The sequence below is a fragment of the Podarcis melisellensis genome, assembly GCF_964234715.1.
Source record: "Podarcis melisellensis genome assembly, chromosome: 10".
In the NCBI taxonomy this organism is placed as follows: Eukaryota; Metazoa; Chordata; class Lepidosauria; order Squamata; family Lacertidae; genus Podarcis; species Podarcis melisellensis.
Window position 1 is genome coordinate 30324200 of NC_138542.1, and position 27635 is coordinate 30351834.

The 27635-nt window shown below is 44.5% G+C and overlaps 1 protein-coding gene across 1 annotated transcript in view; it reads left to right on the plus strand.

The window, feature by feature from the left end:
* SRGAP1 (SLIT-ROBO Rho GTPase activating protein 1) overlaps nt 1-27635 on the plus strand; it is a 120820-nt gene that overhangs the window by 55288 nt on the left and 37897 nt on the right. Inside the window, exons 2-4 of the mRNA XM_081928005.1 lie at nt 12900-13095; nt 15517-15679; nt 23498-23560. Of these exons, the coding sequence (XP_081784131.1) occupies nt 12900-13095; nt 15517-15679; nt 23498-23560 (422 nt within the window). The remainder of the gene's footprint in view (nt 1-12899; nt 13096-15516; nt 15680-23497; nt 23561-27635) is intronic.

The window sequence follows — 27635 nt, forward strand, 5'->3', positions numbered from 1 at the left end:
CGGCCCGTCGCAATTCAACTGCGTTCATCAAAGCGATGGATTCTTGTTTTCAATCCTCTGTGGATGTGGACATTGCGCGCCGTCAAATGCACGGGCTGAGGCAGGGGAAAGCGACTGTGCGCCAATACCACTCTAAATTTTTTGCATTGCTCACCGCCTTAGATTGGCCAAAGGACAGTAAGCCGGTCAGAGATCTTTTTTGGGAGGGATTGAGCCCCCCCATCAAGGATGAGATCGCTAGAGGGGACAGACCCCAGACCCTAGAAGACGTGGTGCACCGGGCTTTAGCTATTGGAATTCGACATGAGGGACGTCCGTGGCACGAGGAGGACGGGTCCCAAGCGCGTGCGCAAGCGAGGACTCTCCCTTTTGTGCACAGGGATTTCAGCCGTGCGCACCCCTCGCCAATGGGGAAGGACAGCGAGGAGCCAATGGAGATTGGTGGTGCTAGGGCTCAGAAGCCATCCCAGAGCCCTGTCCCTGGTGCAGCCAAAGCGAAGCCTCCTAGAGGAACCAGGAAGTGTTACATCTGTGACAGTGCGCACCATATGGCGAAAGAGTGCCCCCAGAGGCTCCAGAAGCACACTGCAGCACTGGCAACTGTAACAGCAGAGGTGCAACCAGGGGAGCAGCTTCAGGGAAACGACAGTGCCTGGCTGGAAGCAGAGCTACTGGGGCTCAGCCAGGCGGATCTGTAGACAAGCCCCCAGCATCACTGCAAAGCGTGGACCCTTTGCCTCCCAGACCGGCAGTTCTGCTCACAGCAACACTCCAGTTGCCTGATGGGAGACTCCTCGAGGTTCCAATAACGATCGATTCGGGAAGCAACGCCGACTTCGTGGGACTGCAGTTCGTTAAGCAGCACAACATGGCGCTCCTGCCTGCAACGACGCCTCTAAACGTGGTCACGGTAGACGGCAGGAAGTTGCTGGGGGGGCAAGTGGTGCAGCAAACCCCTCCCATGATGATGCAGATTGGCAACCATCGAGAACTTATTAGTTTCAATGTCACCCACTTATCGGACACACCCATCGTGTTAGGCATGAGTTGGCTGGAGAGGCACAGTCCCGCGGTTGCGTGGTACCAGCGGCAGATCACCTTTTGTTCATCGTATTGTGCTCAGCATTGCTTTCAGACCGATCAGGGAGGAGAAGCCGAGCAGCAGTTGCATCTGGGTATGGTGCAAACGGTGCCTCACAAGTACCAGGACTTCTTGGAGGTTTTCTGTGAGAAGGAAGCTGACAAGTTGCCGCCTCACAGACCTTACGACTGCGCGATTGATTTAGTGCCAGGGGCGCAACTGCCTGCTGCCAAGCTGTACTCCATGTCGGAAGACGAGATGCAAGAGCTTCGGGAGTTCATAGACCATAACCTCAAGCGAGGTTTCATCCAGGAATCTAAAGCAGCGGGTGGCAGCCCTGTGTTCTTTGTGAAGAAGAAAAACACGCCCCAAAAAAGGCTTATAGTGGATTACAGGTTCATAAACAGCTTGACTAAGCCCAAAGCTTTCCCCATGCCCAAGATTGACGACCTTTTAGCGACCGTCAGGAGGGGCAAGATTTTCACCAAGCTGGACCTACGTGGAGCTTACAATCTCATCCGCATCCGGAAAGGAGATGAGTGGAAGACCGCCATGTTCACCCCTCTGGGCACATACGAATACAGAGTCATGCCTGTCGGTCTCCAAAATGGCAGCCACGTTTTTCAAGCATTTATGCACCACGTGCTAGCAGGTCTCCTCTACAAGAAGTGTGTCTGCTTTCTCGACGATATCCTGATTTTCTCGGAATCGTCGGAGGATCACGATAAGGACGTGAGGGAGGTCCTGCAGAGGCTGAAGGACCACAGGCTGTACGCCAAGTTGGAAAAATGCCAGTTTGATGTCAGAGAGGTTGATTTCCTTGGCTACAAGTTGTCCGACGAGGGACTGGCCATGGACAGGGCTAAGGTTCAAGCGCTGTTGGACTGGAAAAGCCCTCGAAATCGGAAAGAGGTCCAGAGGTTCATCGGCTTTGCCAATTTTTACCGCAAGTTTATTAAAGGTTTTGCGAACGCGACGGCGGCTATCACTGACACCCTCAGTTCCAAGAAGAAGAAGTTCGTCTGGACCGAACAAGCGGAGCGGTCCTTCCGGACGCTTAAAGGTCTTTTCGCCTCCGAAGAGCAGCTGCTCCACGTGAATCCCGGCAGACCCATGCGGGTAGAGACCGATGCGTCAGACAGAGCGGTTGGGGCCGTTCTTTTGCAAGAGGATTCGCAAGGCAACTGGAGACCGGGTGCGTTCTACTCCCGGAAGCTCAGCAAGACGGAGCGCAATTATACCATATGGGACAGGGAGTTGTTGGCCATTCATGCAGCTTTCAAAGCGTGGCGACACTTCTTAATAGGAGCCAAGCACACGGTGCAAGTCCGCACGGATCACAAGAACTTAGAGTATTGGCGGACGGCTAAGTTACAGACCCAGCGACACATGCGCTGGGCGGAGTTCTTTGCGGATTTCGACTTCAAAATAGAATACATCCCAGGAGACTCCAATGTTATTGCAGACGCGCTGTCCCGAAAGCCGCAATACTTGGAGGAAGCAGCTCCAATCGCAGCAAAGCACATTTTCGCACCGCAGGCGTGGACGTGCGCTACCATCGCAGTCGACCTGGACGCGGTGCGACGCGCGTTGCAAAGGGATCAGTTTGCACAGTCCAAGATGGAGGAGCTACGCGGAGGGTCGCGAGACAACGATGAGTTCCAATTGCAAGATGGACTTTTGACTCGTAAGGGTGCCCTTTACGTGCCCACCGACGATCTTCGAGCCAAGGTTCTGCAACAATTGCATGACGCCCCTAGTGCAGGCCATTTCGGCAAAGAGAAGACGATGGAATTGGTGGCTAGAGACTTTTGGTGGCCCCAGATGAGAGGAGAGGTGGCGGACTACGTCGCCAGGTGTGATATCTGCCAGAGGTCCAAACCAGTGCACCAGAAGCAGGCGGGATTGCTAGAACCGCTGGAGACACCGCAGCAACCGTGGGAGAGGGTAGCGTTGGACTTTGTTACGGACCTGCCCAGCTCCAGAGGTAAGACGGCGGTGTTAGTGGTGGTGGACTTGTTCACCAAGATGGCGCATTTCATCCCTTGTGCCAAGGTGGCGACGGCAGAACAGACCGCAAAGCTCTTCATCGATCACGTCTTCAGAGTGCATGGACTTCCGCAGTCCGTCTTGTCCGACAGGGGGCGCCAGTTTGTTTCCACTTTCTGGCGAAAGCTTCTGGGCATATTGCACGTCAAAATCAACCTGACATCGGCGAGACATCCACAAACCAACGGTCAAGCGGAGAGGGTCAACGCGATCATGCAGCAGTACCTGCGGTGCTACGCCAACCAGCGACCTGCGGCGTGGGTGGACTATCTGCCGATGGCTGAATTCGCCTACAACAACACGAAACACGCATCCACCGGGGTGACGCCTTTCTTCGCGAACAATGGCCGTCATCCCAGAACCTTCCCGAGATTTGCGGCACCAGGAGGGGGGGGGGCCTCAAGATGCCGACCAGTTTGCAGCGGAGTTGCAAGAGGTGCACGAGGAGCTGCGGAGACATTTGGAGCTGGCAAAACAGGCGTATAAGGTGCAGGCCGATAAGCACAGGAGGGCGGGAGAGGACATCCAGATTGGGGACTGGGTGTGGTTAGCAGCCCACGCGATGCCGGCCAGGTCATTGGCCAAGAAGAAGTTAGGACACAGGCAGCTAGGGCCATATCAAGTTGAGGCTAAGATCAATCCGGTGGCTTTTCGTCTAGCCCTTCCGGAGGGTTCCAGGGTGCACCCGGTCTTTCATAGGTCGGTGCTCACTCCCTACAAAACCCCACACAGGTTTCAAGAGTCAGGAGCACTCCCAGAGCCACGTAGGAGGGCGCCTGAGGGGGGGGAATCGCCAAGACCAGAACCTCTTAACGAGGTCACAGAGATACTGGACTCGAGATGGGGGGAGGAGGGAGTTGAATATTTTCTAGCCAGGGAAGGCACTCCGGCCTCTGCCAATAGCTGGGTGCCGGGTTACGCGTTGGACGAACCCCTGTTGAAGGAGGAGTTCCATGCACTTTTTCCGCACAAGCCCATGCCCGAGGAGTATTTTGATGATTGGCTTTTCACGCCCACTTTGTCAGACAGCACGTTCGAGGGTTTCTCCTCACCCGAGGGCCATACGCCCGAAACAAGCCCGACCAGGGATCCGAGACTGGGGGGGGAGGAGACAGGCCCTTGTTGGTGGGTGGATCAGCCAAGGGAGGCATGGAGTCAGAGATGGATGGTAGGTCCTTGGCAGGCAGCGCCAGGAGAAGCAGTGATGGAGGAAGAGACTGTGAGGTCTGTGGGTGGGGAACCCGAGTTCGAACACACATATACGGAGATGACAGAGGAGAACGTTGAGGTGGACAACTTGTATCCTGAACCGACCCAGGAAGTACCACGTTTTCCTCAACCTGCACCCGGCGAGCGGGAGGGGGGAAGGGGGGGCTTCGAGGGGGGGATGGATGTCAGGGTTTCTGGGAGAGAGGAGGAGATGACAGAGGAGACGGAGAGCGAGTGGGAGGAGGGGCAGAAGGATGAGGAAGAAGATGACGGAATTCTGAGGGAATCCACGAGTCTGAGCAGCGAGTCAGAGGATTCTCAAAAGGGGGTTACCTTAATCAAGCAAAAGGGAGGAGAAGGGAGAAGCGGAGAGGAGCCCAGCGGAAGACAGACGCAGCAAGAGGCGTCTCAGCCGGAACGGAGAAAAGGGGGTGGAGTCGTCAGCCTCTCGGAGGGAGCAGGATTAGGAGAGAACAGAGAAAGGGGGTTGGAGCAAGGTGTTCAGCCGGAAAGGGTGGAGAGCAGAACAAGGGGTGGTGTAGCGGTCGAAAGAAAGGTCAGCAGCAACGTACGCGCGCCAAGTTCAAACGTAGAGGCGGGCGGAAGTGGAGAGAGCTCAGGGGAGGAGCCCGGCCCTAAAGCCAGAAGGAGGGGGGAAGAGGCGGCAGAGGATTCAGCCTCAGGCGAGTCACGGAGAGAGGGAACCCAGGGGGGCAGGAAGACCCTGCGGAAAAGAAAGGAGAGGAAGAGGTGGTCTAGAGCCAGGCTATTAAGTTGGTGTGGAAGAGGGGAGGAGTCAGAGGGGACTTCAGCGGTCTAACGTGACAGACGTACGGCCACGATGCTGAACTGTACGAGAAGCAGAAATCTTCAATAAACTTTTCCTGTAAATAAACTGCAACGGAGTGAGGTCTCTTGTGAGCTGGGACCCGTCCTGGGTGGCCGTGACAATACCCATCCATGTGTGCATGGAGTTCAGTATGCATTTCTGCATATTTGAAAGTTTAGTCCTAGTCCCATGTCCTGGGAAAAACATAATTTGAACAAGAAGGAATTGGGGAGGTAGATAAGATGCACAAGTCCAACCCAATACAAAAGCTATACTTTTGGATTAATGAGATAGAGATGGTGCATTAAGTTGTTTTGTTTTATTTATCTTAATGTTGTGTTTTAATGCTGCACCCCACACTGGGACCTTAGGCTGTAGCAACAGAAACAAACCAATTAATTCAATCTTTCCCATATGAAACATCAGGTGTCTGCCTTCATCCCTGTCCCAGATCCTGGCAATGAAGCAATCCTGCATCATGTTCAAGAGCTATCTTGCTTCTTTCATATCAAAGGATTCATGAAACCTCAAAAATACCTAGGACTGTTGATGGATCCTCATTCTTCTGCGCCTTAGATATTGTTTCTTGCCAGAGAAGGCTTTTCCCTCAAGGGAGAATGTCCCTCTGTATCTTGTGGCTTTTCAGGAAATACTCCCCTTTGACGCACTTCCCCTCAAACCAGCTTCCATCTGATTTGAAAATGGAAGCCGTGATTCTGTTGTGGTGGGAACAGCGCTTGTGCAGATGAAAGCTTTACTCAGAAGAAATCACTGGGTGAAGGCATCCCTGCTCCTGTTATGATGTGGCAGGAGAAAAAGCAACTTGGAAACTCACCACCTTGCAGAGTTTCAAGCTACTAGTGTGAACAAAACCCGATACATTATTCTGCCTTATGGTCCACAAAGAGTAGCTTTTCTAGCAAATAGGTTGACATTCCATGCTGAACTTAAAGAAATCTGATGATAACAGCACCATGTTTCAGATACCAGTTAGGCTGGCCTTATAGCTAATTTCTAACACTGGCCCTATACCCCCTCCAAAGCCACTCTTGGAGACCCTCTAGAATATTATGGGATGTGGTGGAGGCACTGCAGGTAGGGGGAGGCAATTGGAACTGCCCCCCCCCCAATATTGTAAAGCCTCAGAGCAGCTCACTCATAGAATTGATTGGCATTCATCCCAGGTAAGCATGCTTAGTATTGCTGCCTTAGGCTCCTGATTAAAAAAAAGATCATGACCCTAAACACATTTTACTTGGAAGCTGGTCCCACAGGTTGTAGTTAAAGGTTGCAGTCTGATAATCCAACACGAGGTGCAAGTCCCACTGTGTTTAATTGGGCTTTAAGGCTGCATAGGCTTGCCACCTCAAGCACTGATTAAAACAACCCTGACTGAAGTGCTTAGGGAAGTTTGGCAAATTTGGTCTCACTGGTGCTTTATAGTGACTTTAATAATTTCTTAGCTTCCCTGATAATTTATTTTATACCTAGTGTCATTGCTCTGTCATTAAGACTACTTTATGCAGTATGGTTTGTCTCGTCTCTTTGCCATTATTTACCCTTTTTATTTTAATTGTCTTTGGCAGTGTGCCTCAAATGCAGAGGATTTAGTATCTATCCCTTGGAGAGAATAGAACCAGCAGCAAAATATGTTAAATATTTTAATAAATGTAAATCAATCTTACGGCACACCACTGCAGAGGAGTGGAAGATTGTCCTCCAAAATGCTCTTGTCAAAAGATTTCCAAGTGCTTGGTATTTTTAACAGTGCTACAAAAAAAGGAGGGGGGGCGAAGAGTCATTTGAAGGAGAGTTATTGAAGTAATTTTCTCTCCTGCTTTTAGAACTCTCAGAGCATAAGGGGGGGTGATAGATAGATATTAATTCTAAAGCACCTCACAACTGAAAGCAGATTGTCAAGTACATTTTGACTGCTCTCCTGTGTTTCTAGGCATCTATTGCAATTCAACCAAGTTAGCTGTAGGCAGAGGTTTCTACAGGGATTTGATTATAATACCGTAGTAGCTCTGCTTTTTCAGCTTTCCTTCCAACAGTTGTCAAGAGTTCTGATAGTTCTGACCTTGACGGGAGCCTAAGATATCTCTGGAGGATTGTGCTCTTATGTGTTCGTCATATCCAAAAGTATATCTTCACTAGACAAAACAGGAGGCTACATTCTAGCCCACTATGTCTCTGAACATTGCTGATAGTGCATTATATCGTACCTACCTGAGTGCAGTGCAGCCATTGTGAGATTAAGGAGGGAACAGAGTTTGTTAACTGGCATGGAAGCAGTGACTATGGAAGGGTCTCTCCATGCAGCATTATTCCATCTCACCTACTCCAGTTTCATTTCCAGTGTGAATGCAAGAGAGCAAAAACGTTGCTCTTTATTGATACCCAAGCTCTTACCTCAAGCTGAGAATTTGAAGATAAATATGAAAGGATATTAGAATGCATCTCTGCTTTGTTTGGGCAGTGACACTTTGAAATCAAGACAGTGCAAGAGAAGACTCTGTTCCTTCCCTTGATTTGACCTCAAGTTCCCAGACCCCACCAGCCAGAGAGCAGAATACAGACTTTTCTGTGTGATCAACATGAAGGACAGATGTAATGCCAGCACTTAATTGCTGGCACAGATGGCCAGTTTCTGCAGGGGGGGTGGTTCCCAAATTGTAACTCAGCATAGCTGCTGTGATGTTTCAGGCCTACCAACTTGTGGGCAGGCAGCGTGCCATCAATTCAGATGCCTCTGGGTGTCGGCAGCCAAATGACTATCAGCTGTAATTATGAATAGCCAAGAACAACAACAATAAAAACCTCCAAAGGTTCCTGCAGCTACATGGAGCATTTTGGCACTCCTAATATACCTTAGTGAGTAGCATCTAAATATAGTCTAGGCAACCATTTTGGATTTTGTGTGCCAGGATCCAGTTGGTTTTGTGGGATACAAGATCCATGTTTAATTCAGAAGAGTAGCTGCATTTGTCTGCAGCAACAAAAATGAAAGTAGTTCTGTGGACCTCCACAGCGACTGACTGATTTACTTGGGCAAGTCCTTTCATAGGCCATGGCCGACTCTACATAATAGATGCATGAAATGGGTTGAGAAGATACACCATGTGTATGGTGGTACAGTATATATAACTCAACCTCATATTTCAGCACACACCTGGTAGCCCAAGGCGACAAGAAACTGTGTGCAGGTGAGTGAGTGCGCTGGCAGAGGAGGGATGGATCACTCTGTTCGCCTCTCGGCACAGCATAGAAACCAAGTGGGCTACCAGAGGAGGGAAGCCCTCCCCATGCCCAGAATAGAAATGCAAGGAGCTGCTGCATTGAGCAATGAAGTTGTCCATTCCTTCTTTTGCAGCCTCCAGCAGGACAATACTTCCTCCTCCTTCCCTGCCTTCTTTTCTTTTTTGCAGGCTAGTAACTTTTGTGGCCTTATTAGGCCAATGTAAATATGGGTTGAAAACCAAGTTATCAAAATTAGAAAGAAAGATAATGTAGCAGTCTTTGTTTCAGGAGTACTAAGCACAGTAGGTGTACCACATTCAGCTAAGAAACTTTTTGAAGCGAGAAAGCCACCAATAATCCTTATACAGCCCCTCAGAAATGGTGTCTGACTTGTTAGTGCTTACAGGCCCTGAAGTTTCCTGGACCATTTATTATAAAGGCAAGTTTGATGGTTGCTGGATCCAAACCCAGGACAAGAATTTGAATCTTTGCCACAAGGTGAAGTTGGTGAATACCACTACCACTACTAGCTGCGGCCTGAAGATGTAGGCCACAACAGTCCTAGAGACAAAGTAGGTCTTCAAACAACCAAGACCAGCAGGAAAGTGGTTCAGCCTTCCCGAAACTGGTGTCTTCTAGATGTTTAGGAGCTAGCAATCTGGTGCTATAACATCTGGAGGGCACCAGGTTGGGAAACTCCATGCCTAGAATACTCCATGCTTAGTTTGTGTGCTGACTGCTTTCAGACCATCGAACATGATAGCCATCTTTGCCTCAGAATTATCAAGTCTGATTGACTTCCAGCAGTCCCTATTCCATATGTGTAATTCATTGCAGGACTGAAGCCACTTGTATTTAAATAGATGTGTAAGCTAATATTCAGCTAATACGTTTTAGTTTTTGCCACCACATGAGACAATCTGGCAAATGAATGTAACAGAATTTAATCTACACACACACACACACACACACACACACACACACAAACTAACCATGCATTTCTGTTCATGATTACTCAGGGGTGATGCCCATTGTGTTCAGTGTCACTCCCAGATTAAGTGTCTATAAGTGTGTATAGGGTTGCAGCATAAATATTAAGGTCCTAGAGGCAGAATGTGTGTCAGGCTAGACTGGACTGAGCTTGTATGTATGATGAATGAGCAAGCACACTTTACTGCTGCTTACCAGATGCCAAATGACTCTGCTATTACAAAATCTTTTGACAGATCCATTGGGGTAGCACAATAAAAGGAGATTCAGGTGCATCACACAGCTCTTGGAGAGCACCTAGTCATAGATGATAATTACTATGTAAACAACCACTCACAGCAAGCTTCTGTTGCTTTCAGGCTCTTAGAGGGTAGGAATACTCATAGGATTTTGTTTTGCTGGTAAGTGGAATGGCTGATGGGAATACAGTCGTCTTGGTGGAGTTAAACATAATTCTGGGTCCATAAAATCCCCATAGTAATTAGCAGTAATTTGGTGTTTACCGTTAGTAATGACAGGGCTCTGTGGTTTGCTTTTTGTTGTGTCAGCATTTAAAGAAAAACAGGTTGTCAGACCCCACCCCATCCCAAAAAAAGTCACGTTATTTCAGCTGGTATATGTTTTTGTAAGCTAGTTTAACATTCTGCAACCATTTCTTTTTATTTTTATTTCATTACATTTATACTCCATCTTCCCTGCAAGGACCTGAAGGTGGCATGCAGTACATGGTTATTTCCTTCCTCATTTTATCCTCACAACAACCCTGTGAGGTAGGTTAGGCGGAGAGACAATGAGTGGTCTCCAACTAATTTTACTCAAGTACAACCCTTGAAATTAATGTGCATGGTTAAGTTAGCTCTGTTAAATTCAGTATGTCTAAGTAAAACTTAGTTGACTGCCACCCGGTGAACTTCATGGCAGAATGGGGATTTTTGGACACTGGTCTCCCAGTTCCTAGTGCAATAGGGAATATAAGAGAAGAGAAACCAAGGGAATGCTGCAATACTCCCATAGGAATGTCTTTTTCCAGGTGCACTGCAGGTTATAAACAATGCTTTCAGCACCTGCTGAGCAACCAGTCTGCTCAAATAACCTAAAGCGAGAGTGCTGAAGGAGCTGCCTGAGCGAAATTCAGACTTAAGATTCAGAAAGCCAAAGATAAATCAGAACAATAAGGATACACGGGAGACACGCAAGACAGGCATGCAGTGTTGAAAGCTGAGAGTAGGCAGAAGTATCAAGGGCAGGTGCCAAGCTAGGGATAAGCAGGGGAGGAGCTGGATCTGTTTCTGCGCACGCTGTTGATTAATACATTAATGAGTGTTACTCCGTGTTTCATCACTAAGTGACTTACAGCTGAATTGTGTCAGCTGCCTCCACAGAGAAATATTGTGCTTCAGGTGATGGCAGGTGATATGGGAAATCTCTCTAGACTTTGGAACTACAAGCTGCTTTGCTCCTGGAAGTGTGACTGCATGGTGTTTCAGTCATTGCAATATGCACATCTCAATTCACTCTAATCCCAGTTCACTCAATTCACTGAGGGCCTTCTGGTGGTTCCCTCACTGCGAGAAGTGAGATTACAGGGAACCAGGCAGAGGGCCTTCTTGGTAGTGGTGCCCACCCTATGGAACACCCTCTCTTCAGATGTCAAGGAAATAAAACAACTATCTGACTTTTAGAAGACATCTGAAGGCAGTCCTGTTTAGGGAAGTTTTTAACATTCGATGTTTTATCGTGTTTCTGTTGGGAGCCGCCCAGAGTGGCTGGGGAAACCCAGCCAGATGGGCGGGGTATGTATTTGTGTGTATATATATATTATACACATATAATTAAGTTTGGACCAATGAGGCCAGTATCCACAGAGCTTGACAACAGTAGAGGGGGCGGGGAGAGATGGAAGGAAATGATTTGAGTCTTTAGTTTTATAATTTCTCTTCTACCCTGTTGGGTGTTTCAATTGTGTTTGAAAAGAAATGAAAAATAAAATATGTTTTATGGCAACAGCATTTCTAATGGTTTAATTTTAGGTGGTCTCGTGTAATCAAAGACATACTTAGCGCTCGGTTGCTACAGAAATATGAGTGCTAAATAAAGGATCCCAGATGCTAATGTGTGTTTGTGTGCCAGATTGCAGGATGAAGCTGTAGTGGGAAATGCAAAGCACGTGTTTGTTTTTCCCCCTTTCCAGTCTGTATAAAGGGGATAAATCCATCACTGTATATGTATTTCATGCACTTCCAGGCCAAACTAGATTGGAGCCGCCACCCGCTTTGTGTCTCATTTCTCTTGATTCCTTGTACGTACAGTGGTACCTCGGTTTAAGTACTTCATTCGTTCCGGAGGTCTGTTCTTAACCTGAAACTGTTCTTAACCTGAAGCACCACTTTAGCTAATGGGGCCTCCTGCTGCCACCACGCCGCTGGAGCACGATTTTTGTTCTCATCCTGAAGCAAAGTTCTTAACCCGAGGTACTATTTCTGGGTTAGCGGAGTCTGTAACCTGAAGCGTATGTAACCTGAAGCATATGTAACCCGAGGTACCACTGTAATTACAAACAGCATGTGACATTCATTGCACTATGCATTCCTCTGCCCTCCTCTGCAAATGATATGAGGAAAGGAACCATGCAGTGCAATGGCATGTCACATGTTGTTTGTGTTAGATGCTATAAAGAAGTGAGGAAAAAGAGATGTGGAGCTCTCTGTCTTTCAAAACATCTAGTTGGCACTTGTTTGCACTTCTTCAGTGCCAACCCATTTTTCTTAAGACCATAAGCCACTCACCGTTTGTTTATTTTCATTTTAACCTGGTCTTTTTTCCATGATAGGACTCAAAAGGTGTAACTCAAATGCACTAAAAACTGCATAAAAACAGAATTTTAAATTTCCTTTGAAAAAATAATAACAACCATAATCCCCCCATCAAAAGTAAGAGATTTCCACACCTATTAAAACATGAATAAAGCTTGAGAATTGAACTCACTTGAAACCATTCTAGAATGAAACCAGTCCTGTCTCCTGTGGGATAAAAATAAGAGTAAGCTCAACAAAATACTCTGGGAGGGCTCTCCTCAAATTGGGAGAACAAATTCTACTCCTAGCCACCAAACAAACTTCATTGGATCTGGTACTCAAAACAGGGCTTTTGGGGATGACCAGAACACACAAGGGAATTTATGTTCATTTAAAAGTTGTTCCTTAAAGTTTAAAACCAGCACTTTTAATCATGCCTGGGAAATAACTGGGAACCAGTGATGTCTTTCTAACACAAATGCAACATGTTTCCTATGACCAGCCCCAGTTAACTTCTTCGGGGGGGGGGCATATTCTGGACAGGCTGAGTGTGCTAGCATATTGTAATGTGATTCTTGCTCAATGGTGTAATGTACAGTGTGGTAAAAGTATAATGCAGTGCCTTCATGTTTTTATAAAATATTATTTGCAGGGAGGGTTGTTGCGTTAATACTTAACTTGTCACCTTCTGTATGTTTCTTTCCAGAGATTCGAGCTCAGCTAATAGAGCAACAGAAATGTCTGGAGCAGCAGACGGAGATGAGGGTGCAACTTCTTCAAGACCTGCAAGATTTCTTTCGCAAAAAAGCGGAAATAGAGACTGAATATTCTCGCAATTTAGAAAAATTAGCAGAAAGGTTCATGGCGAAAACAAGAAGTACTAAGGACCATCAACAATACAAGTGAGCCAAGAAACCTTATACACTCAGTAGTCCAGTTCAGCTATTGTAATCTTAGTCAGATAAGCCATGGTTCATTAGTGTAGGAACAAGCTATGTGCCTGCCCACCTGGCTTTGGCAAATATATCCTGGTTTCCTAAAAAAATAAAAATCAGTTTCTTATGATGTCATAGAATTGTAGAGTTGGAAAGGACCCCTTGCAATACAGGAATCATAACTAAATAATCTCCGACCATCTGACCAAATAATCTCTGGTGGCCATCTAACCTCTGTTTAAAAACCACTATCTGAGTTAGTTGTTTGTTCTATTACCAAACAGCTCTTGCTGTCAAAAAGTTCTTCCTAACGTTTAGTTGGAATCTCCAAATGAGGAAATTGTTTTAAGGGCTCCTTTCAATGTGAAACAAAGACTGTATTCTGGTTACATGTCCTAGCTTGGAGAGAGACTTTAAACCAAGAACTATTGGGTAAAACCAGGCAGGCAAGGAGGAAGTGTGCAGGCATGTGACTTATTCCTAGTCCAATTGGATCAAGACCATGATATTTCAATGTAGTTTAAGTGCTTTTTTCTTAAAATGAAATTACTTGGGGATCAGTTGTTGGTTTTTGCTGGGGGGAGGAATCAGTTTTATATAGTATCAAAAACAGCAGTGTGCATTTATTTGTATTCTGATTTTTAACGTGAGTGATTACCACAGAATTTGTTGGTCCTCCTGATAACTCTGGGAGGTATCTGTGATTGTCATTTGAGAGAAGGAGATATGAGGTAGAAAGATAGTGACTGATGCCGTTCTGTGAGTTTATGATCACTAAACAATGGTCCAAATACCGAATCCCTAAGGTTCCTGTCAGCCAGATCCACCCAACCATCTCTTGCACTAAGCTGGGCAAGGGGGTAGATTGGGCAGCTCAGCTGAGTAAGACATTACCAATGCAGTAATGCAAACAGCCACTTCATCACACACATCTTTCCACCATCAAACATGTGGCAGGAGTGCCATCAGCAGGATGCCTGACAGCAATAGTCAGCGGAAGGTGCCGAAATAGGGTGTTTCACAGGTGGAACTGATCTGGTCTGGGATGGTTGGCTCTCAAGTAAGTCATGCTGCTGTTATTCAATGGCATGATGGCCGATCTGGGCTTGATCACGGCAGCAGCTCAAGGCTGGCGCAGCTACGTTACTGCTTCCACTTCTGCAAATGTGGCAGTGGCCCTGCCACTCTCATAAAGCCCTGGCAGGGGTCATGGGTTTAAGTTTAGATTGCATCCTAAACACCATCTAATTGACTGTGCTAGCTGTATCTGCTGGCTATAATTTAAGTAGTACATAAATTTACAACATTTCCATTAACCAAAGCACTATTTCTGCAGTAATTCTATAACCAGGTTGTTGGGAAGTAGTGTAGTGGATGGGACCATTATTTCCCTCCATGAAATCAGAGTGTAGAAAGCAGAAGCGTGAAACAATCGTGTGTCTTTTTATGCTCCTTTTCATTCATACCATCCAAAGTATATATTAGTCTTTCCACCTGATGTGGAGTGTGGTGATATCCTGTCCCCGAGATATGTCCTTGTTTCCAGTTGCACGCTATAACGTTCAACTGGAAGCATCTTGCTTTGTTGTTTGGTGACTTCCTGCATGAATATAAATTATGCTGGCAAATAGGTAAAGGTAAAGGTACCCCTGCCCGTATGGGCCAGTCTTGACAGACTCTAGGGTTGTGCGCTGATCTGACTCTAGAGGCCGGGAGCCAGCGCTGTCCGTAGACACTTCTGGGTCACGTGGCCAGCGTGACGAAGCTGCTCTGGCAAGCCAGAGCAGCACACGGAAACGCCGTTTACCTTCCCGCTAGTAAGCAGTCCCTATTTATCTACTTGCACCCGGGGGTGCTTTCGAACTGCTAGGTTGGCAGGCGCTGGGACCGAGCAACGGGAGCGCACCCCACCACGGGGATTCGAACCGCCGACCATGCGATCGGCAAGTCCTAGGCGCTGAGGTTTTACCCACAGCGCCGCCCGCGTCCCTAACGGGTGGCAAATAGAGTGTCATTTAAATGGTTATATCTTTAAAAATGCATACTTTTGTTTTATTACTAATGTAATAGACAACCCCTATCAAGTAAATCTGAGATTCTTAACATATCCTGGTTGAGGACAACCATGAAAGATTAAAATCTCCACCACCCTTAAATATGCATTGTAATAATCCCTTTTGCAATCCTGCAGTCGCCCTGATGTTCACTGCCAGTGGTTGCTTAAAGAGTGTTAAGAAATTATTACTGCATATAGTAATACAATTCTGGATATGTTTCCTTAAGTTACCCATTCCTTAATGTACTTATACAGATAAATTGTTGTGGTCATGTTCTTATTGATACTGGCAGCAAATACAAATGATGTAAAATATCTGCTGTACTCAACAGGAAAGACCAGAATCTGCTGTCTCCAGTAAATTGCTGGTATTTGCTCCTCAACCAAGTGAGACGGGAAAGCAAAGATCATGCAACCTTGAGTGATATCTACCTGAACAACGTCATCATGCGATTTATGCAGATAAGCGAAGATTCCACAAGGATGTTCAAGAAGGTATTGTATTTTGATCGTTCGGGTTTTATCTTGAAATCATAGAATTGTAAAGTTGGAAGGGAACCCAGGGATCATCCAGTCCGCCCCCCTGGAATGCAGGAATATGCAGCTGTCCCATCGAATCTGTAACCTTGGTGTTGTCAGCAGCACGCTGTAACCCACTGAGCTATCCAGGTAGTTATGAGAGCAATCCTGGCCCCTAGATCCCAGCTGGAGGGAATCAGCATGGGGTGGAGCCTGTGAGTAGCTGGGTGTTTCTATTCTAGAGGCCACATTTACACCCATGGAAAGAAAGCTCCACAGGCACATAATAATAATAATAATAATAATAATAATAATAATAATAATAATAATAATATTTTATTAATACTCCGCCCTCCCCAGCCAAGACCGGGCTCAGGGTGGCTAACACTAGGTAAAAACAATTGATTAAAATACAACTTAAAAACAAGATTAAGTACAACATTAAAATGCAGCCTCATTTCAGTAGAAACTCAAATCAAAAACTATTTGGGGATGGAAACGTCGAATCTTCACCAAGGCCAACTATCCAGACTGGTCCTATGTGGGCCAGAAAAAAGCCAGGGAAGTCCCCAAATAGGAGTTCCATCACAGAAGGAGAAAGGTAAAAGGAAAGAGGGTGAGGGGATCAAGTTGATTCCAAGCCAAAGGTCAGGCGGAACAACTCTGTATTACAAGTTATCTACTGTAATTAGTTTATCCAAACCTCCTTCGCTCCCTGCAAAGCCCAACCTGAATCTACCATAATTTTTTTAAAACCCACTGCAAAAAGATAGGCAAAACTTACTGTCTAAAAAAGAAATGTGTGGCTGGTGTTAGCTGACAGGAAACCATCTACTACTTCACTCTCCCCCCAATTTAAGAGTGCTGTGCCCTAAAGCAATTCTATAGATGTTTCCTCAAAAGTAAGCCCTTGTGAGTTGAGTGAGACTTAATCCTAGGTACGCGTGTGTGGGATTGCAGCCTAAAATACATAATTTTTCAATGAATACTGTGCAGGAGGATGTGATATCCTTTATTACTGTCTCACTGACAACATTTCTTACTGTAAATGTAGACCATAAAGTGCTTTTCGTGATGAAGGTTTTTCTTAAATACAGGAAGGGTTAAAAATAAGCCCTACACTTTGTTATTAAGAGACGTATTTGTCGTCTTCACAATAGGGAGGGAAGTTCATAGATTCAACCTACCAAAGTAGAATAATACTCTATTCTTCTTAAACTACTTGAAAGAGATTCCATTTGTAGAGAACTGAGAAAAAACTGGTTGAAGCAAGAAACCTCCATGTTGTGCTATAAGCTTACTGCCTGAGGCAACCCCGTCAGATGGGCGGGTGCAAATTATTATTATTATTATTACTACTACTACTACTACAAACTTCAGCTGCTCTTTTTTGTCCAGATGACAATATATTAAACTATTATGGGTTTTCTACAGTCTGTATATGTTGTCCTCAGGGCCAGACCAGATGTGCTTATAGTTGGTATATGCACATTTTCTGATCTGATTATAAAATGGCTTGAGGGTGTGTGTGTCCATTTTTCACTAAATGGACCATGTGGTGGATGGGTGTGAACTCTCTCTTATGTCAACATAATCCTGCTGCTTGAAGAATGTACCCCCTCCCTCATTGCCGAGAGCCACTTTGGGAGACAATACTAGTCTGAAAAAAAGGGATAAAAATATAATAAAATTATGTGGCAGGGTGAAATGCCTGAGGCAAAGAGAATGAATTGCTCTAAAATGGGGATCTTCAGTTCTGTGCTCCATTGCAGCTACACAACATAGTGAAGTACAACACTCTTCTTTGTATTCCAAAGAAAGAAGAAGAAGAAACATATGTGCCCAGCCTCTCTGAATTGGGGCATTTTATTTTATTTTATTTCTGTGTTATAATTAGGAGATACGGTAGTTAGCTATTAATTGTGTTTATTGCAAAATTTGCAGCAAGGTCAGAGGAACCTCTGTTCGCCATATCACAAGCTTAGATGCCTTCCAGCATGTTGCCTTTTATATTATTCTGTTTTCTCTGCAAACTAAAGAAGTATTTTTAGATGATGGCATGTCCATCAGCCATATAACTATAGCCTAGTTTTTGAAGATATTTTTGGCTTTCCATTTTTATACAGAAGAGATGGCAGAGCAAGCACTGATTGGGCACTTCCAGTGGGCTTTCCAGCTGTCAGAAGATCAGCCTTTTAAAAATCCACCCTGCTTCTCCCTTCAGCTACATGTAAATTACTCCATAGCTGAAAGTCAGACTTACATTGCATGCGCCATCTGTCTGTACTCCACGTTTCTTGCCTTCCTGATTACGGTTTCCTAACAGCATTTGGAATATGTAATCCAATGCAAAATAATATTTACATGTCAAGGGCTGCAGTACTAGGCATTAAACATCAGGGCACTCAGTGGGATTTACTTCTGAGTAAGCATGCATAGGATTGTGGTATAAATCAGACAAAAAGTTGCATTGCAGAATAGCTTTTAGTTCACACTTAATGCTGCTTATTTGCCTGTTAAGGCATCTAATAGTGTTCCTTGGCATGGAAGATAAAACAGCTATATAATCACTTCACATTTAATTTAATTAGAATAAGCTCTCCTTTCAATTAAGATGTTTACCACAGTTGCACTATTAATTCTATGTCAGTGATAAACATTTCTCTCTCTCTTTTTTTTTTAAAGGATTAATTAGATTAAATCTGTCTCTACTCTCTGATTAGGATCAGGGGGAAGAGAGGTTCGTTCCATTTGCTGTCTTGCCAGGAATGCTGTGAGGTGTACAGTGGCTATTGGATCCAGTTAGCTGGAAACACTGGCCTTTGTTTTTCATCATGAATGCCAAGTAGGTATTTGTGAAAGCTTTTTAGGCCATCTAAAAGTCAATAAAACTTTTTTTTAACTCAATTTATCCTTCAGCTTTTAGGTCATGTACAAGCTCAAGGAGATCTTAACTCAAAGGCAGTGTTACAGTACAATGCATGTGATCTTTTGAATCTCTGCTGTGGGTAGGAACTTGATTTCATTGGGTAGAATTGAAATACACCTGCAAAAAGAAAAGCAGAGAAGGAAAAGGGTAGATGATGCTCAGAGTTAAAACTGTCTTGTCAGCAGGGCACAGGACCAGTGGTGCATCTTTTGATATGCCAAGCTTAAAGATAGGTGCTGTTCAGAGTCGTATTCAGAGAACTTGTATCTGTATTGAAGATGCTGTAAAAAAACACCCAAGAATAGCTTTTACTGTTTAGGTCAGGCATAGGCAAACTCGGCCCTCCAGATGTTTTGGGACTACAACTCCCATCATCCCTAGCTAACAGGACCAGTTTCTCAGCCTCACTCACCTCACAGAGTGTTTGTTGTGGGGGAGGAAGGTAAAGGAAAATGTTAGCTGCTTTGAGACTTCTTAGGGTAGTGATAAAGCGGGATATCAAATCCAAACTCTTCTAGTCTCAAAACATCTGGAGGGCTGAGTTTGCCTATGCCTGGTTTAGGTCACAGTGGCCTAGAAATCCACTATGTGTAGTCTTTTTTTCTACTGTCACAGACAGGAGAAAGTCTTCCAATATTAGACGCCTGGATTCCCAGATTTCCCATTTTGCTGTACTAGTGCCTTTGAATTGAAGTGACTCTCCAGGGTTTTGATATATTCAGCAACAGCTAGTGAATTGGGGGGCACAATATGGTCTTAGCTGCTACCACTTGCTTTGCTCACTGAGGGTGACCAGGGTGTTGGAAGACACTGGGAGTGGGTCACTGTGCAGGTGGCATGGCTGCTGCCTGGTGGCCTTGTTTGAAAGAGGCAGGGAGGCAGAGCGTCAGAAAGGTACACATAAACATTACTTTGCATCTCAGGCTTCCTCTCTTCTCACATGCAAGCTGGGGACAGCCATTTCATCAGACTACTACCGTAGGAGAGATGGGACGCAGGGCTCCCTCCATCTGATTTGCTGAAAGACTAGCTCCATCAGGCTCCATCCATCCCTGAACTGTGTCAGCTGGTCATTCTAGTATTATAATGACAGAAGATCTTAGACTGCAGTCTTAACCCCACTTATCTGCTGAATTTTAATAGGACTTACTTCTGAGTAGACATGATTAAGAAGCAATGTCATTCCACTTAATTTACCAAGTATCAGTTTGCACTCAAACTCCTCAGTGCATTAATAAACGAAGCCAGTTACTTTTTTGACAGGAAATGTGTATTTTTTTTATTACTAGATATTTTTTAAAAGAAATACATTATTAAAACAGATTAATAAAATAGTGTAAACTCTGGGAAAATTAATTAGGAAGAATATAGTGGCCTTAATTTAATACAAGAAGATTGGTTTAATCTGCTTCAATGAAGTTTTAATACGAGTCATCTCTGTTAAATCCTTAAACGTATTCATTAGTGAAATTATCAATACAAGTAGGCATTCTCTATCAGCAAGGTTTTTCTTTCTTTCTAAAAACACACTGAGTACCTCATAGAGTCTTGTCACATATTTGCCAAAGGAAAACAGTTGTTTCCTTACTTGCACACATCCTGCAAGGAGCTGTAGCCAAGAGCCCTATGGACTATGGCACACCAATAAAATATAACACCAAATCCTACAATTTCAGCACAAACGTACGTCACCATAGTTCCTACAAGTATGTATTCGTCTACTAAGCACTTTTTCTGGTGTTTGAACTATTTTGATCAGCAGACTTTTAGTGCCCTTGAACAAAAATGTCAGAGGGCTGGGTGTTCTCCGCACATGCACAATGGAACTATTTAATAATTGGATTCTGCCCATTTCTGTTTTTTAAAAAAACAGGACCAAGTTTAATGTAAAATCAGTTGGCTTGCCTGTGGGAAGTACTAAAAGGTATAGGTGCAGGTTTCTGGGGTACAGGTACAAAAACGCAAAGTTAGGACAAAAAGGAATGAAAGCTAAAAAAAGGAGAGAATTACACTGAAAGTCAGGATAATGCAGAAGGCTTCTTTTGGCCCCCTCTTTGTATGCTTTGGCACTGGTTTCAAGCCAGGCTTCTCGGCAACCTTTCTAACCTTTGTACATGCTGCAAGTCTGCAAACAGAGAAACCCACACAGTCAAAGATGTAATCATTAATTTGATTGCACATGCAAATGAGAATTGCTTGTTTCCAAAAGATTGAGTGGAGATAATGAGAGTGAGAAATTGTTTAATTCTTTATAAGGTGACATCTGGGTCTCCAATTAATAGCACAAAAAATGTAGTGTTTATAAGCTAGTCCCTCCATGTTGAATTAACTTGAAACTGCCTGTACGGATGGAAAAGCAGTTCTATGCAGTGTGGTGGAGGGGCACAGCAACAAGGCTAGGGAGTGGAGAGTGTGAGAGGATTGTAAAGCAGCTAATTTCTAAGATCATGGAGAGCCAGTTTTAGGAACAATGTTGAAGAATTGTGTATTTTCAGGCAGCAGCAGAGTGTCCTAGGAGATTTAAATGCCCTTCCACTGATTCCAGGACACTCTCAGAACACTCTGCTGCTGACCTGAAAGTCAGCATTCTTCGGTGAAAGAACTTAAGCACTTTGTGCAACTTGCTAAACTAGAAGTCATCAGCAAGTTTGTTTAAATTTTCAGGCGTTTGCCTGAACACATAAATGCTTTGTGTGTGGACAGGGGCAGGATTCCACATGTAAGCCTCACCCCCAACATCCTTGTGAATGTCATGCTATGTAGCACAGTGAAAATCTGCAGGGGACTTCCATTTGCCTTCACCTGAATGCAGGTAGACTCCCCTGTGTGCTCAGGGACCTGGCTTTATTTGTGTTTTCCAGCAGATGCAAAGAACAGCTGCCTGTAGGTCTTCCTTGAGCAACACAGAGACTATGGGGAGTATGCTGTGCACAGGGTTGTTGGGGGCAGTGCTTGCATATGTGCCCCTGCTGCCACCCACATGTCAAAAACCTCAAGTATGCAAGGCTGCACATGTTTATCATAAATAACATTACGTTCTTGAAAGCAGTACATGTATTGCTTTAGGCCTTAATATGAAGATGGGACGCGGGTGGCACTGTGGTCTAAACCACTGAGCTTCTTGGGCTTGCCAATGAGAAGGTCGGCGGTTCAAATCCCCGTGACGGGGTGAGCTCCCATTGCTCTGTTCCAGCTTCTGCCAACCTAGCAGTTCGAAGGCACCCCAGTGCAAATAGATAAACAGATACCACTGCAGCGGGAAAGTAAATATCGTTTCTGTGTGCTCTGGTTTCCATCACGGTGTTCTGTTGCGCCAGAAGCGGTTTAGTCATGCTGGCCATATGACCTGGAAAGCTGTCTGTGGACAAACGCCAGTTCCCTCGGCCTGAAAGCGAGATGAGCGCCGCAACCCCATAGTCACCTTTGACTGGACTTAACCGTCCAGGGGTCCTTTACCTTAATATGAAGATGGTTAGAAAGTAGACCAGAGTCCACTAGTGGAGCACTGGCCAGTTTCTAGTTGACTACACAACTCTGAGAGTCTTGTTAAAGATGCCAGGCTTGGTAGGCCTAGGACTGGGCCATCAAGGTATCTCTGTGTTCTTAGGCAAGAGTGACTTCTCAGGATCACATAACACAGAATGGTTAATTCTGACTGATAAGAGATCCTGAGGCTGATGGAACACAAGCAGTCTAGGTTTTGCCCTTATTTTAAGTAGCTCACACAAAACTGCAGTGAGCCCACTACCGTCTTAGTAGATAGTGTGTAAGTTCCATTGGCTAACATTTAGTACTACTCATAGATAAAAGCAGGTTTGAATATAAAATGGCATCGCCTGTGAATCTGTTAGATGCGCAATCATTCTGTCTAATACAGCATATTTTTAATTTTCAAAAGGCTTATTACATCCTGAACTTTAGCCCTTCAGTTTGGCCCCTGTCTTCTAATTATGCTGTTCAGCTGTGTGAGAGCATTTTTTCTCCAGCTGTTGTCTGCCAATGCATCACTGAATCATTAATATTTGGAATAGTGAAATGCTGTCAAGAGAAAATGCCAAGCTCTCCACTGCACACCCCTTCAGATAATATGAGTGAATGGTATAAAAAGGCACAACAGCAAATTTTGGTTGGCTTTGAAGTATGGCTGCACCCGGTGCTTTTTTTCCCCTAGAAAGGTGTCGGTACTGAGTGCCACACTTAAGTAACCCCTGGGAAAAACAGCACTGCCTGCACCACATTTTCATCCTGAAACATTTCCAACAAAAATTTAAAAATACATTTTTTTGGGGGGAGGGCAGCATCTTCTCCCTTGCTATGACTGTTTACAGCTCTTCTCAGCTACTGATTCCTCTCTGGGCTGCTGCTTAGTTTTTTCTCCAGTGTTCCTGGCTCCCCTGAGCGATTGCAGCCTTTTTAGAGATTGCTTAGAGATGTAATGGTGTCACAGTGCCACATAGGCAATCAGGTTTAGCCTGCAGGGTGATGTCACCAGGGGCCAAGCAAAGCCTCAATGCCTTCACCCTGAATCAGCTTCAGGAAAAAGAAGCGGCAGCTCATTGTTGAGCCAGTGCTGCCAACACTGGGCTGTTTTGCAGGGCTGTATGTGGTAGATTTATTTGCTTCAGAGTAGGCTCAGTTGTCTTTCTAGCTGGTATGTATTCTCTTCCCTTATACCTGCCTGAATAACAACTTCACTTCCTTTCTCAAGAAGGCATAAAAGGTTGTGTGTGTGTGTGTGTGTGTGTGTGTGTGTTTGCTCAAATTTTGTTCCCTGCAAAACTTCAGTAAAAAAAGTACCTTCCCAACCCTCTTGATTCAGTTCTAGTTTTAAGTGATTCTTCCTAATAATTTATTTTTAATTACAGAGCAAAGAGATTGCATTCCAGCTTCATGAGGATTTAATGAGGGTTCTTAATGAGCTTTATACGGTAAGCATATTGATTTGGCTTTGCTTGAAAGAATTGTTCATCGAAAATCCATTTTAACATGTTTGAATGTTTTTAATTGAGCTGACACGTCGTAGAAGAATATGGTGTGTTTCATTTGGTGACGTCTTGACAAATAAGGCTGTTGAGGTGGTCTCAAAAGAGACATTCTTATGGGAGTCTAATCCTCTTCAAGACTCGCTGTTCCTTTGAAATCTGCCATATGCTTAACTGGACTTTGGATGGTGTCTTGAGTTCCCTAGGTATGCTTAGTGCACTTAGGTGGTTCATTGTAATTTCACCTTTCCAGCAATGTCATGAACCATGGTTTCTGAGTGTTCCTGGACTTAACCTCACGTCTCCTCCCACCTGAAACATTGCTATGTCAGTCGGAGCTTTTCACTGACATACACGGATTCATAATATGGTTGCCTCTGTCCTCCTTGCATGGGAGCAAATTCCTTTATTGCCCTCACCCCAGTTACTACTCTTGAGAAGGAGCTTTTTGATACAAAGAGCTACGCTTAAACCTCTGAGGTTGGTGTACTCTTGCTCACTGGCTTCTAATTATTGTATGCCCTAATCTCATGGAAAAAACAGAGCATTTTACGGTAAATGTAGTACATGAATCTGTATGGAAATTCTGAGCAAGACCCATGTTCAACAAATGAAAAAAATAAATAAAATGCATGCCATTGTTAGGGGTGCTGCTTCACTTGTGGTCTCATAGATGCTCGCTGTTCTAAGCCTTGCTCACCCGAGACTTAGGAAGCTGCCTTATAAAGAGTCAGACCTTTTTGAGGCCCATCTAGCTCAGGATTGTCTACCCTGCCTGGCCATGGCTCTCCAGGTTCTCTGGAGATGCTGAGATTTGAACCTGGGGCCATTTGCATGCAAGGCAGGAGCTCTACCTCTAAGCTATGGGCCACCCCATGTCTCATAACAATCCCCCCTCCTTAAATAGTTCAAAAGAAAAGTTGTAAACAGTTTATAAATAAAACTGTGCTATTTTGACAGGAAAAGATAATTTAATGTTTTGTTCCACATAGCATATTATATTAGCCCTTTAGTAGAGTTCGGAGTAATTAGATGCTGCAGCACCGTTCCTTTAGATAATTTAGTATTCACTCCCCTTTTTATTGTTTTTATAATGTAAATAAGAATGTTTGTAAACAGTGCAAAATCAAGGTTAGCTGTGTAATTTGGAGTGGCTTCTGTGGTTTGTGGGTTACAGGTATATTGAAATACAAGTCGAAATAAGCCTGCCGTTATTCGCAGCTGAATAAAACAGAGAAAAAGATTAACTATTTGCATACTAAAATTCTATATTTGTCCTAACATAAACCTCTAAGTAGGTAGGTCTGATGTTCTTTCAAGTTTTGCCACCACCACCATTTGGGCAGGTAAAGGAGACTGCCCACCTGTCTACCAGGTAGGACACTAGAGTTTGCTATTCCATCAGTGGTCCAAAACAGCAAAACAACAAGTGGGTGCTTCTAGAATACCCATGCCTAAAACACCACTCTTCCTTCGCCTAGAAATTTAAGTGTTGGAGCCCAGAGATGGAATCCTTTTGACAACGCATTTTATTTTTAACTGGTTTTACTATACTTTAAATACATAAATTTGTTTTACCTTGTCTGAACATTTGGAGGCAAATTGATGTAAAGCTAAAATGAATAGTAAAATAAAACTCCAGCAGCTATTAATTTGTGCGTTTTGAGACATTTTGTGTAGGCATATATCCTACCAAGCAGTGTCTGTTGTTGATAAAGGGTTGTATCCAACTAATTTCTACTTGGACTAGACACATTGAAGTGAATGAACCTAAGTCACATCCATTAATTCCAGTGGGTCTACTCTCAAGTGTGCCTAGCATTGGCTACAACCCATGGATATTGGTAAAAAAAAGCCAGGAAACACTCAGAGCCCTGTTGGCACAGTGCCTTCGTAGAAATAGAAATTTGTTTCAAGTAAATGAAAGGTGAATATCTGTTTCTGCAGTACGTGGCCCCAGTGGTTTGCCCAGTTTCTTGTACTTGTTTGATGAAATGAACAGTTCCCAAAAGGACCTATTTTAAAATTTAAATGACTGGTTCCTGATTAGCATTCAGGTGTGCCATAGAACTGTGGAGTCACTTGGTGGAAAAAAAGGATTAAAGTTTTAAATCTACTGCAACAGAGTGAGGAGGAGAGATTTTTAATCTCAGTGCTGCCACAGTATAGTGGATTATTTTGTTCAAAGGTATCTGTATAAGTAAGCATTTCTATGACTTTAAAAAGTTACTCCACTTGAAAGTAGATAGAAGAATATACCAATCTGAAATAGGAATATATTTATGGGAGGGCAAACTGGGGCAGTTGCCCAGAATGGCAAATCTGAGGAGGGAACAAGCTGATTTGCCGTCACATAAATACCATATTTACTCAAATGTAATGTGCACCTTTTTTGGCCAAATTACATCGCAAAAATTAGGGTGCGCATTTGATTTGATGGCACATTAGAGTTGCCTAAATATGGTACATCTGTGGCTGGGGGTTCCCTCTTCACACAACCAGGAGCAGGGGATAAAGTGTTCCAAGGCTTAGCATCACTCAACCCAGAATTGCACCTCTGCCATTATTATTCTCCTGGCTCAACCATGCCAATGCATCAGAGCTGCATGGACTCTGCTGGAGCTTCAGAACAGGACAACAATGGGCGGCCACGCCATCACCTTGAGGTCTGTTTGTTACCTATGCAGTGGTCTTACCAAGAGAGAGAGAGGAAGAAGCCTGGGGAGCGGGTGACAGAGCATCAAAAATCAGCACTGACTGACCTCTTGTGGCCGCAAGCCTGCTGGCATGATTGGCATCCTGGGTGTGCTTTCACTTCCTCCACCTCCTGCTTGGTGGTTGCTTGGGCACAAGTCACGCCCACCCTCCTTTCTTTCCAGGCAGCCCTGTGGAGTCCACTGTGACATAACTGTGTGTGTGGTTGGAGTTAAGTCAAGAGACCCTGCACATTTTGAAGAGCTGGGATCTGGAAGAAGGAGTGGACAAATGGAAGCAGCAAATTTCTTCTGCTCAGGGGCAGCAGACACCATTATGCACCACTATTTGGAAAGTAAATTACAAGGGGACTTAAAATCTGAAGAGAAGTCAGGCCAGCGTGTGGATAAAATACGGTAGCTTGTAAGAGTCTTGATTGAATTATTTAATGGGGACCAAGTTAGCAAAATGGATTCTCTCAGATAGATGCATATTGTGTGGATTTCAGCTTAAACACAAGCAGTGTCCATATTTCATTCTAATAATTACTAGTTGAATTTCACTACTACCTATAGAGATCTACATTTTAGTATTTAGTGCAGCTCATTCGAATCCTGTTAATTTGTGGCACAGTGTTATATTTCAAGTGGTACTAATTGCTTCTTGCTCCACTTCTTGTTGTTGCTATTTGGACTATTAACAACTCACTGCTTTAAAAAATGCACTGTGTTCTTTAGACTGTATGCATTTCCCTTTGTGCCAGGTTTTTTTTTTTCCATTTTCAAAGACACAAGGCAGAGGCAGCTGGAAAACAAATCAAACTTTTGAGAATCAAGCCATAGTTGGTTAGTTTGTCTGTGGGACAACAACTCATAGTAGCTTGATGAACAAAACATGGCTTAGTGACATGTGTGAACCAGTCTATTTGTCCATCTGCGGAATATGAGAATATTGCCAGCAATATGACTTCAGAATTTATAAATCAAACAAAAGCTTCCACCCACCACACCCAAAAAAGGTCTATAGGCAATTTTATTAAATTGGTAAGGGAAGTGAGAAGTCAAGGGGGGAGAAATCATTTTTAAAATAAATCCTGATTGGCTGGCTATCGGCTTGACCAATCACAAGTGGGTAAGGAGGCAGTCCACCAGGGCCTAACACTTTTTGCCACGTGCGTTTTCTTGCAACAGTTTCTGATGGGAGAGGGCGATCGCTGAGGCTCACGTTTTGACCAGTTGAGCCTGCGATCCCCCAGGTCAGGAAAGTGCAGTGGTGGGATGGCAATGGGTAGGGCTGGGCGAGCTGTAGCTGGCTGTTGCTGCCACCA